The 12,301-nt window shown below is 36.7% G+C and overlaps 1 protein-coding gene across 2 annotated transcripts in view; it reads right to left on the bottom strand.

Annotated features, from left to right (window-relative positions):
- Window positions 1–4,909: 4,909 nt before the first annotated feature.
- LHX2 (LIM homeobox 2) overlaps window positions 4,910–12,301 on the bottom strand; it is a 62,375-nt gene continuing 54,983 nt past the window's right edge. For both annotated transcript variants that reach the window (XM_082262629.1, XM_082262628.1), the window contains exons 4-5: window positions 11,987–12,192; window positions 4,910–6,403 (exon numbers count right to left, since the gene is read on the bottom strand). In XM_082262629.1, coding sequence (XP_082118755.1) covers window positions 6,116–6,403; window positions 11,987–12,192 — 494 coding nt within the window. In that variant the 3' untranslated portion in view covers window positions 4,910–6,115. The remainder of the gene's footprint in view (window positions 6,404–11,986; window positions 12,193–12,301) is intronic.

A 12,301-nucleotide genomic window follows, 5' to 3' on the forward strand; every position in this document is an offset into this window, starting at 1 on the left:
AAAGTGAAAACCGAGCCGAGCTCGGTAAAATCCCACCATAATTGTTTCAGGTAGCTGATTTCCACAGACACAGTCCCCAGCCATAGATTTTAGCATCTTGTGTGATTTGCTGGTACTTGATTGTATAAAAACTTGCCAGATATCATAGAACCCCAGCCTTGGCCACCCTTACCTCTATGATTAAGCCCAATCGAAAAGGGTCTAGGGGCCTAAGGTGGGGACTCTGTGTCTGTGGAAACCAGCTATCTAGAATAAATACTACAGTGGGATTTTACAGAGTTCGGCTCTGGTTTCACTTTTTTTCAGGGACTCTGTGTTGTTGTACAAGCAAAATCATTTTTTTCCATCTCTGTGCTAGGGAGAGTATGCATTTTAATGAAAGAGGGATGATCTGGAGTAGAATCCAGTTACCTTCTGGGTACCTTCCCCAATTGCCACTGCTGTAACCCCTGGCCCTAAATTGGTGCTTTAACCCTAAAGGAATCAGGGAAAAAAAATGTTAACAATTGCTGCTTCTCACGTGTTTTTCATCCAGTGGAACCTCCACATTTGGGGTCACGTTATTGAGACCGTTTTGAGGATCTGGCGACTGATAGCCTGAATGGCTGTTTTGGACAGTTTCCCTTAAATCCACCTTATGTTAAGAACTTTTCATTCCCCAGTCTCTTCGTATATCCCCCTTGTGGATAATCACTAACCTTTTATTGATGCACCTCCCATGTCCGCCGGTGAGAGAATATGGTGGCTGACTTGTCATGGGTATTTGTGATGGTTTTTATCTCCAGAATGTGCGTATTTTCATTATCCTCCTGAAGAAGCTGTTTTCTCCGTGAAACATGTTTGGGGAATATACACCTGGAAATTACTTTGTATTCCCTGGTTTGAATAATCAGTCATTAACCTATTTGTGGTATTTTGTACCAATGTTTCAATTTTAAAATTGTTTTGAATAACATTTTGTAAAAAGACTTCTACATGTGACATAATACTTTATGATGGTACCGGAAAAAATCCTAAAATTTCCTTCCCCTTCCCCCTCCCCCTGGACTGTTCCTATGGGGAGGAACGGCCCTTTCTCCCTTTGCCCTTTATGAATCTATGCTGGATGTTGGTACCTTTTAACTTAAGTGTATCTCAGGCTCAAACTTACAATAAAAATAAAATTAACTTTAAGCAATTGCTTCTCAACAAGGGTTATACTGTACATAGATAACATGTGTGACTTTGATTATGGTTTTTATATCCTGAAGTCAACATTTTATATGTGTTTGAGGCCTTCTGAGTATTGTTTTTGTATTATTTCCTGATATAGTGCACCATGGATTGTCTGCATATTGCCTTCAAAAAACAACAGCCATTTTCAAGTGTTCTGAATTACATATTTTGTGAAGCACAGAAAATAAAAACATATGGTAAATTTACACGTCTTTTGGGGAATTATTTTGAACTCAAGATGTTTATATGTTTAAAGTGATTGTATAGAAATGGGGAATGCAGTTAGGAAAAAGGCAAGGTTCTTTGCAGAACAACAAGCAGGATGCAAAAGAACTGCATAGTATATGGGGAGCAAGCCCAGTTTATTCCTTTTCTTTTAATTATTCTTGGTCGTTGGCCATGGTCGTTCTCAATTTTCCCACGAATCGCTATCGCTCAGTTCTTTAAGTAACTCCGTTTCGCTGTCGCTGTTTTCCAGTTCGTCTAAAAGCGCTTTTGCGCAAAAAGAATGCTTTTTGGACTCAATGCTCATTCTCAACTTTCCATGCACAAAGAACTGGAAAATCACAGGCAGGGCACTGGAAAAGCCACCAGGTAAAATTCTGTGGTGAAATGGCATGATACAGTGTAATCCGTTAGGATCACAGCTTTGTATCATGTCACTTAGTGTAATTACATTTTTGAAATTGCCGCCGGTTCCACCCCCCTGGGTCACAACGCTCGCAGGGAAGGGAACTGGAAGACAGGTGCTGCTGCCACACAGCGGGAGGACAGCGGGAGGATGGCGGGAGGACGGCGGGGGAGGACAGCGAGGGATCGCAGGGGAAGGTGAATTTTAAAAATTAAACAACAGATTTCCATGCAAAACAATGTACCGCTTTTAGCACAGAAATCCTGACATTATCAGACCGCCAGGGAGGTTAATACATATTAATAATGGAATGCCACTGTGCTAAATATTATGTAAATGTTTCAAGCCGGGAGAGATACCTAACTGGTATGCAAGTTTAAATGGGACCAGGGCTATACCATCCTTTGTACCCCATTACAGTTTTAATGTAAAATGTGTTTTATATGTAAAATGAGAACCTCTATACACGGTTACTGTGATGGGGGTCTACTATTGAAATGAAGTGTAACATGGCTACCCATTTTGTAAGTGTTTCTCAGGCCTGAGCACTTGATTACAGCTTGGTACAGCCAAAACAACAAAACCACACAACAAAACCACTGTCCATGAAGTGTTTTATCTCAGTCCAGTCTATGGTGGACGCACCAGTGGGACAGAATGCTGAGCCTGTTCATTTATAAATATGGCACCGCTACAAGTGCATGACCTAATGCTCAGCATTTTGCATATACTAAGGCCTCTTGCACATGGATGCCTAAATGCCTTTTCAGCATTCTTTTTTTTGACTGATCCAAACGCAGCCCATTGTTTTAATGGGCCTGAACCCATAGATGCGTAAAATAGCACTGCGTATAAATCAGTAAAAAAAATTAAAAATAAATACAATAATCTGCTTTGCTGAACAGAATTTTATGCGCGTACGCCAAAAACCAAACAATAGCTAGAAGAATCATCCTTGCGTTTTTATGCAAGAATCTTCTGCAAGGAATCTGATGTTCATATATCAATATCGTGTGCAAGTACCCTAAGAGAATAAAGCATGCAAGTCTTGAGATATATATATATAATTTTTCATTCAACCTGTATACAACAATTACTCATGTCACGGCCAAAATTTATTCTTCATATCAAGAACACTAATGTTTCTGTATTAAACAAGAACAAAAAGGCAAACATTCATTCTATCTTAAAAAAAATTAAGCATTGTTGAGGTAAAAGTATCCATCCAAAAGATGCAACAACATCTCAGAATTGTTCTGACCTTATCCAACATTACAAATAGGGGAAATTTTTGTCACAATATTCTAAAGCAGCTATACTTAAGCCTTGGCTACTGCTGATGTTAATATACAACTCCACCGACCCTTCACTGGCAAGGTGAAAACTGATGGAGAAAATAATTCAACACAGACAAGAGAGCCAGCTCATAGTACCACTGTGCTAAGAAATGGAATGGGCCCAACACATAATAAAATAAGCAGCCTTTGTTTATTAGTGTAATTATTTTCCTGCTTTATACCTTTTTTTTTCAGAGACCAAACAAAACTTTACAAAAAGATTACACACAGGCCATAAGTTTATACAAGGATGGTTGTTTCGAATTGGCTTTACCAATGGTATTAATTAAAAACACTAGCTAAGAATGAGTTTAGTTATTAAGGGCAATTTTTCTAAATACTTCTGGCGACTCTCTCGGAGTCCGGGCTGGCCTGTAACTTATTCCAAAGTGTTTCAGGCAGGTGTGGCACTGAACAAGATATATTAAAACCTAGGAGTGCTAGAATGTGCCTTTCTGAATTTCCTCATCTGCATAAGGGTGAGCTTCACTTGTATTTACATCCAATCTTATCAGTATATTTAAGACTTCAAATGATGCGAGCATGGTGATTCTCATCAGTGCAAAGGACTCTACAATCCACTCTTAAAATGGCCATGAAACAGTCAAGTGCAATTTTGTGTCAATGTTTTTTTTGGACATTCGAACCCTATAGTTCATGTGGCATGTACTGTATATATTTTGATTTAAAGGATATCTAAACCAAGAACAAAAAATTCATATAGTCCTTAAATGTGGCAGCTACATTAGTTTTATTTCGCAGGCTAAGAAAGCAAGTTCAGAAAAAAACTGTTATCCTGCTCGAAGTAAAGTGACCCTGTAACCTTCTGTGAATTGAGCTGAAGTGACAAACAATGTTATCTTTTTTCTAAGCTATCTTCAGTAAATGACAAATTCCACTACCCTCCATGTAATGGAGAAGAAGAGAAGAAGACATGTTTGTAGTCCAAATTTGGAGAGGAGCCCATAGCTTCTCCATTGATACAATGGATTGAGTGTAGCCACCCTAGGACAGGAAATGTTTTATTTGCAGGATCACCAAGTAATAATAAAGCAATAAAAGGCCTGACAAAAATACGAGAGCAGCCACCACATTTAGGGAACAGGTACGCTGCTATATATTAAATTTGTTATATACAGTTTTAAATAATCTGAGTGAAACAACTCCAGGTGATAGTATCATGGCCTTCTTTGTATTCTAGTTGAGCCACAAGGTCTAGAAGAATGGTTCATTGATGTATTGGTTTTTCTGGAGATCCTTGCTATAAGAATAAATGTGAGCTTATTAGTTGAGTTGGTTCTAGTTGGTCTATAGTGGGTGGTTGTCACTTATTTATGCCCCGTACACACGCGTCGATAGTTGGCCGTGAATTTTCGGCCAACGGACGATTTTTGACTTGTTAGTATGATGCTTTCGACAACCGACTCCGACTTTTCGGCCGAATAAAATCTGGTGTGCAGGCTATAAAATTTTTGTTGGCCGTCAACACAACGGCCGATTTTCCGTCAGTCATTACAGATTTCGGCAGACAAAAATCTGATGAGCAAGACTGGGCATGCTCAGAGAAGAAAAAACACACGGAAAGTAAACCAGCACATGACATCACTTCTGAAGTAGAATTTTGTTGGCCGAGAAAATTTGTGTGCAGTCTAGGCACATTCCAACCAACAAAACACAACTTGGACAAAAGTCGGCGATAATCGTTGCGTGTGTACGAAGCTTAAGATTATGGGTGCAGCACTGTAAAACCATGTACGTATGTGGTTTGTCTTTTAGTCCTTCAATGAAAATGTCTGTAAAAGTTAATACTGAATTCTGGTGACTGTTGTGGCAGAGACAACTAATCTCATGAACAACATATTAATGACTTTAAAAATCCTTGTTTATCACCAGTTGTAAACTAATTTTCACAGTGAACAGTATAGTATATGAGATTTAAAACAAATTAAGAGTAGTTCAAACAGTGGTAGGTGAATCTTTTACTCTCAAAACCTTGACGGTTTGTTTAGATGCTAGTCAAACATTGTGCATTGTATTTAATACTTATTTCCAGTTAGCCAATTTCCTTAATTCCTAATCCTAAATGGAAAAAAAAAATTACTTCTGGACTAGAGTAGACAGGGTCATACCACTTTCACACCTCCCAACATCCTTAAAATTGGAACATGTAAGTACCATACAGGTTTCCTATCCCTGCCCCTGTTCAGGCAAAACTCCAACCAATTACACTAAGCCCTGCGTCTTCATGGGTCATAAAGTTGAGGTTGTTGTCCACCAAAATATGTACATTTGGGAGGTATGCATGGTTTAAGATATCAATATATTAGCATTCTCAAAATCTAAAGAGGTTATATATCACACTAGACAATTTTAAGATCCCTGTGGAAAGTCTCTTTACCCCAAGGTTACTGGTAGGCCCAGTAACCTTGTCTGGATGTAGATACCAGTGCAAATGTTGTGATGGACAGAAACCACCAAATTATCTATGAATGCTCACATTTTACATTACTCGCTCCAAAATTCTGCCAGAAAAAGTCTAAACAAAGAAACTTTTTAGGACTATTTGAAAAGTAACAAACTTGTAACAATTTAGTTCTGGTCATAAATATACAGAGAGAAAATGTATGTTGATAAGACAGTATATAAGGCACATAACAGTCTTTGAGAATACAGAAGATTCAGCCAACTTAAATTAATGGTTCTTTCCCTTATTTTTAGTCCACAAAACTGTACAGGTACACAAATGTTGTGTTGCAGATACATCTTTCAACCAATTCTTCAGTTTATCAAAACACCAGCACAATGAACTCTTCTCTGAGAATGTTCCCCAAAAATGTAATTTATTCATTGAAGAAAGTCTCTATTAAAATACACTTGGAAATTGACTAAAAATAATCTCTTTTTTGTTGTTAAATGAACGTTTGATGAGTCATCAGAAGAGATTTGTGAGTGTTGTTTGTGGAGGACTTCGAGACTCATGCACGTCCAAGCTACCAGCTACCGAAGTCAGCACAGATGTCACAGTTGGCATTGTAGGGTTAGTCAAGTCTGTTAATGTAGTTGGGGTAGTGGAGGGGCTCATAGAGGCATTGGAAATTTCGGAGGCTGGTCCTGATGGTGTCCCAGCTTGAAGAGTGGAATCTGATGTTTTGTCTACTCCATTGTTTTCTTGTCTCAGAAGATTCCGTCTAAATTTGGCTCGTGCATTTTGAAACCATACCTGGAATAGGTGAAGTAAAACAGTGTTAGGCAAGGTTAAGCAGTATTACTGTTTAGCACCAAGCATAAAAAGGGATACTTATGAATTATTTATAATTATACAGTAAGTACATGTTGTAAAACACCTTTGCTTATTTAATTTTGTTACATAATCAAATAAGCATGCAAATTAAATCTTTCACCCTTTCATTTTTTTTAGTTCAAATTTCCATCTGTTTCCTAATAAAGAAAATTGTAGACACAAATGCACACAGACATTATTTCAAAGAAGGCATTTAACCACTTGCCGACCAGCCGCTGCACATATAGTACGGGAGGTCCTATCAAAACGACGTACCTGTAGTCAGTGAGGGGCGCGTGCACTGATTGGCCAGAGGAGGAGCCAATCAGCGGGTCTGGCTTATGCGATGTCCGCCTGCCACCTGCGACCGCTCCCCACAGAGACAAAACAGTGGTTTGCCTATGTAAACTAGGTAGACCGCCGTACTGTCAAGGATGAACACAGGGATTCTGTGTTGCTGCTATTCAGGAACACAGATATCTATGTTCATCTAGTGAGTCCATCCCCCCACACAGTTAGAAAGCACCCCCTAGAGACACACTTAACCCTTTAATCGCCCTGGTGTTAACCCCCTTCCCTGCCAGTGTCACTAGTACAGTAACAGTGCATATTTCTAGCAATGATTACTGTAGCAATATCACTGGTCCCCTCAAAAGTGTCAGTTAGGTGTCCGTTCTGTCTGCTGCAATGTAATGCAATGCAGTCCCGCTAAAAATCGCTGATTGCCACCATTACTAGTAAAAAAAAAAAAAAATTGCCATTAATCTATCCCCAGTTTGTGGACGTGATAACTTTTGCGCAAACCAATCAATATACACTTATTGGATTTTTTTTTTTACCAAAAATATGTGGCAGAATACATATTGGCCTAAAATTATGAAAAAATATATATATTTTTTTTTATTGGCTGTGTTTTAATTCAGTTGTAAGCTGTAATGTGGGAGCCAATAAGTGAACTGCTATTGATGCAAGTTTTTTCTTATTTGATCATCTCCCAAAAAAATAAAAAATGTCTGCAGCAAGAATATTAGCTTTCTTCATAGCAAATTACATGGCAATGTTGGGAACTTTGGTGTAGAAATCTCTCTACTAGAGATCTATAAGTGGTTTGTGGGTAATTAGTCACACATACAGTGAGGGGAAAAAAGTATTTGATCCCCTGCTGATTTTGTACATTTGCCCACTGACAAAGAACTGATCAGTCTATAATTTTAATGGTAGATTTATTTTAACATTGAGAGACAGAACAACAAATTGATTTGCATTTTAATGAGTGAAATAAGTATTTGATCCTCTATCAATTAGCAAGATTTCTGGCTCCCATGTGTCTTCTATACAGGTAACAAGCTGAGATTAGGAGCACTCTCTTAAAGAAAGAGCTCCTAATCTCAGCTTGTTGCCTGTATAAAAGACACCTGTTAACAGAAGCAATCAAACAATCAGATTCCAATCTCTCCACCATGGCCAAGATCAAGGAGCTGTCCAAGGATGTCAGGGACAACATTGTAGACCTACACGAGGCTGGAATGGGCTACAAGACCATCGCCAAGCATCTTGGTGAGAGGGTGACAACAGTTGGTGCAATTATTCGCAAATGGAAGAAACACAAAATAACTGTCAGTCTCCCTTGTTCTGGGGCTCCATGCAAGATCTCGCCTAGTGGAGTTTCAATGATCATGAGCACAGTGAGGATTGATCCCAGAACTACACGGACGAATTTTGTCAGTGATCTCAGGGCAGCTGGGGACATAGTCACCAAGAAAACAATTGGTAATACACTAAGCCATGAAAAATTGAAATTCTGCAGCGCCTGTAAGGTCCCCCTGCTCAAGAAAGCACATGTACAGGCCCGTCTGAAGTTTGCTAATGAACATTTATATGGTTCAGAGGAAAACTGGGTGAAAGTGTTGTGGTCAGATGAGACCAAACTCGGGCTCTTTGGCATCTGCTCAACTTGCCGTGTTTGGAGGAGGAGGAATGCTGCCTATGACCCCAAGAACACCATCCCCGTCAAACATGGAGTTGGAAACATTATACTTTGGGGGTGTTTTTCTGCTAAGGGGAAAGGACAACATCACCGCATCAAAGGGAAGATGGACAGGGCCATGTATTGTCAAATCTTGGATGATAACTTCCTTCCCTCAGCCAGGGCATTGAAAATGGGTCGTGGATGGGTATTCCAGCATGACAATGACCCAAAACACAAGGCCAAGGCAAAAAAGGAGTGGCTCAAGAAGCACATTAATTTCCTGGAGTGGCCTAGCCGGTCTTCAGACCTTAAGCCTCATACACACGATCAGATTATCGGATGATCTTTTGTCCGTTTTTTGTTGCATTCTAGTCTCATATGGAAAGTGAAAATTCTCGTATGACAGAATTCAACTCCAGAAGTGATGTCATGTGTTGAATTGTTTTGTATGTGTTATTTCGTTTCTGAGCATGCCTAGACTGGCTCTTATGATCTAAATGAAAATCGGACGTTGTGTTTTCGTACGATAAAAATTTTATAGCCTGCACATCCAGTTTTTGTTGTCCGCAAATTGGTAACAATCAGAAAATCGGCAGATCATTCGTCGGACCAAATTTTACTTCCGATTTTCGTATCTTGTGTACAGGCCTTTAATCCCATAGAAAATATGTGGAGGGAGCAGAAGGTTCACGTTACTAAACGTTAGCCTCGAAACCTTAGTGACTCAAAGAGGATCTGCAAAGAGAAGTGGGACAAAATCCCTCCTGAGATGTGTGCAAACCTGGTGGCCAACTACATGAAACGTCTGACCTCTGTGATTGCCAGCAAGAGTTTTGCCATCAGTACTAAGTCATATTTTGTAAAGGTGTCAAATCCTTATTTCACGTATTAAAATGCAAATCATTTTATAACTTTTTTTAAATGCATTTTTCTGGATATTTTCGTTCTTCTGTCTCTCACTGGTAAAATAAAATTAAAATTATAAACTGATCATTTCTTTGTCAGTAGGCAAACGTACAAGATCAGCAGGGTATCAAATACTTTTTTCCCTCGCTGTATGTGTGGCTAATCACCCACAAACCACCTATCTCTACACCAAAGTTCCCAACACCGCCATATAATTTCCTATCAAGAAAGCTATTATTCTTGCTGCAGACATTTTTTTTTTTTTTTTTTTTGGAGATGATCAAATAAGAAAACACTTGTATAAACAGAAGTTGATTAATTGGCTCCCACATTACAGCTTACAACCAAATTTGAATCCACCAACTCACCACTTTTTTCTGTCTTTTAAAAAAATTTTCACTCTATGTAAGCCCTAATAATGAATGTATTTGCTCTATTGTGGTCTTTTAGGTACAACTTTGAAAGTGTTAAGTTACAAATAAAAAAACATCTGTTTTTAAGTGCACAAAATCTGTTGATCGTGTCAGATCTGCCCTGTGTCCTATGCACACTTCCTGTGTTATCTCAGAGAGTCTAGTATTTAGTTCTCTTAGGGGTTGATTTACTAAAACTGGAGCATGCCAAATCTGTTGTAGCTGTATATGATAGCCAATCAGCTTCTAACTTCAGCTTGTTCAATTAAGCTTTGACAAAAAAAAAAAAAAACGGAAGCTAGTTAGCTTCTATGCAGAGCTGCACCACTATTTACCTTTGCAAGTACCTTGCAAGTTCAGAAATAGTTTAGCAGAAAAAAATTGTCCACAAAAAAGCTGTTATTCACAACTGGGAATAAGGACTTCAGGCAAATCTTCAGGTATATTTCTGAACTTGCAAGGTACTTGCAAAGGTAAAAACACAGGGAAATGGCAATGTATTATAGAGACAGGGAGGTGCTGCATATGTTTTTTTTTTCTACTTTGCCTTGACATGCCCTATAAATTATGAACAAAAATATGCCCCCTCTCCCTACTGCCAGCAACCTAGCACACCAGTCATTTGGGTTGCTATCACCATAGCTGCATTAATACTGCCTAATTAATTAACATTGACAAAGCAGGAATTTTCCATAATCCCATGCTATAGTTGCTCTAATCATGAATCTTTATGAGAAAACAAAAAAGATACTTTTCTGAAGTTACTTTTTAGCATTCATAAAAATATTTAGTAATAAAACAGGCAAGTTTATATTCTCTAAAATACAGTTTGTCTTTTTTCAAACCTTTCATTATTTCTAATTGGCTAGTGTTTTGGGAGGGGGAGGTTAAAAGACATGCTTTTTTTAAATTTAATTGTATTTTCATTTGAATAAAATACTGTTAAAAGTATTTTTTTATGTTGACTCTAATACTCCAAAGGGATATGTGTTTGTTAAAAAAAAAAAAAAAATTAAAATACCTTAAAGGGCAGTTCCACTTTTCTTACAAATGTGATACTGTAAGGCAAGGAAGGCAAACCATCAACTTTCTAATTATTATGCATTACCTTTCTTGCTTTTTTATGCATACAGAGGCTCTTAAATATCACTTTTGTTCAAAAGTGTCTAAATATTGTATGTTTTTTTGCCATGGGGAAAAGTTTTATACTAGTATATCTACAGAATGCAGTGTCATCTAAAGGAAGCTCTTCAAATGGCCCTCAGCACAGTTAGAGCATTCCAGCAACACAGCCGTGTTGTTGGTTCGATTGTGTAAAATTAAAATACAAAAATGAATGTTACATTTTGTAAATATATATATATTTTTTTTTAAAGCCTGTACAAGTATACGGTACCAAAAAATAAATGTTGTAATATATAAAAAATGTGATATAAAAATATTAATATTTAAAGTCTTTTAAGATGGATTTTAAAAAAATAAGGAAAGTGTGGCGAAGAAAGAATGAATGAGAAAAAATATTTACTGTGTGTGTGTGTATATATTTATATATATATATATATATATATATATATATATAGAGAGAGAGAGAGAGAGATCTATATCTATAATATCTATATATATATATGTAGATATATATATATATAGATAGATAGATAGATAGATAGATAGATAGATAGATAGATAGATAGATAGATAGATAGATAGATAGATATATATATATATATATATATATATATAGATATATATATATATATATATATATATATAGATATATATATATATATATATATATAGATATATATATATATATATATATATATATATATAGATATATATATATATAGATAGAGATATATATATATATATATATATATATATATATATATATGATATATATATAGATATAGATATATATATATATAGATATATCTATATATATATATATATTCTAGGTTAAAAATAAATGTATTTGTTGTATAACAACACATACAGAGTTTGAGTTTAAACAATATAACAAAGACGTGAGAATCAAGAATTATATTTTTATTTGTTTTCCTAAATAACAGAATAGCTCTGTGTTGAACATCTATATGATATAATACGTTTTTTGTGGAAATGTACATCAATTTGAAAAAAAGCGGCAACATACTTTTCTTCTCACATCATTTAATTTTATTTATGTCCACATTTGTAAGAAATAGAATTTGGGATTTTATATTTATATTTATTTACCTGTAAAACTCTTTTGGTTAAACCGGTCTTCTGAGCTAGTTGCTTTAAGTCCTTGGCATCTGGATTATGGTTAATAGCAAAGTAGGATTTCATTGTCCGGAGCTGGTGGTGTTTGAAAGAGGTCCTCATGCGTTTGGTTTTCTGGTTGGGGGTGTACTGTTGGTCTCTGTCCATGTGGTCGCCATCATTTTCATTGCAGCTTAGAGCTAGAAGAAGCAGGATATGAATCTATTAATTATGATATATCATTTATACATCACTTTTATTATTTTCTATTTACATTGCATTAAACTTCTCGATAGACTCGTCGTCAGT

This window comes from Pelophylax lessonae (assembly GCF_965119305.1).
Source record: "Pelophylax lessonae genome assembly, chromosome: 7".
Classification (NCBI taxonomy): Eukaryota; Metazoa; Chordata; class Amphibia; order Anura; family Ranidae; genus Pelophylax; species Pelophylax lessonae.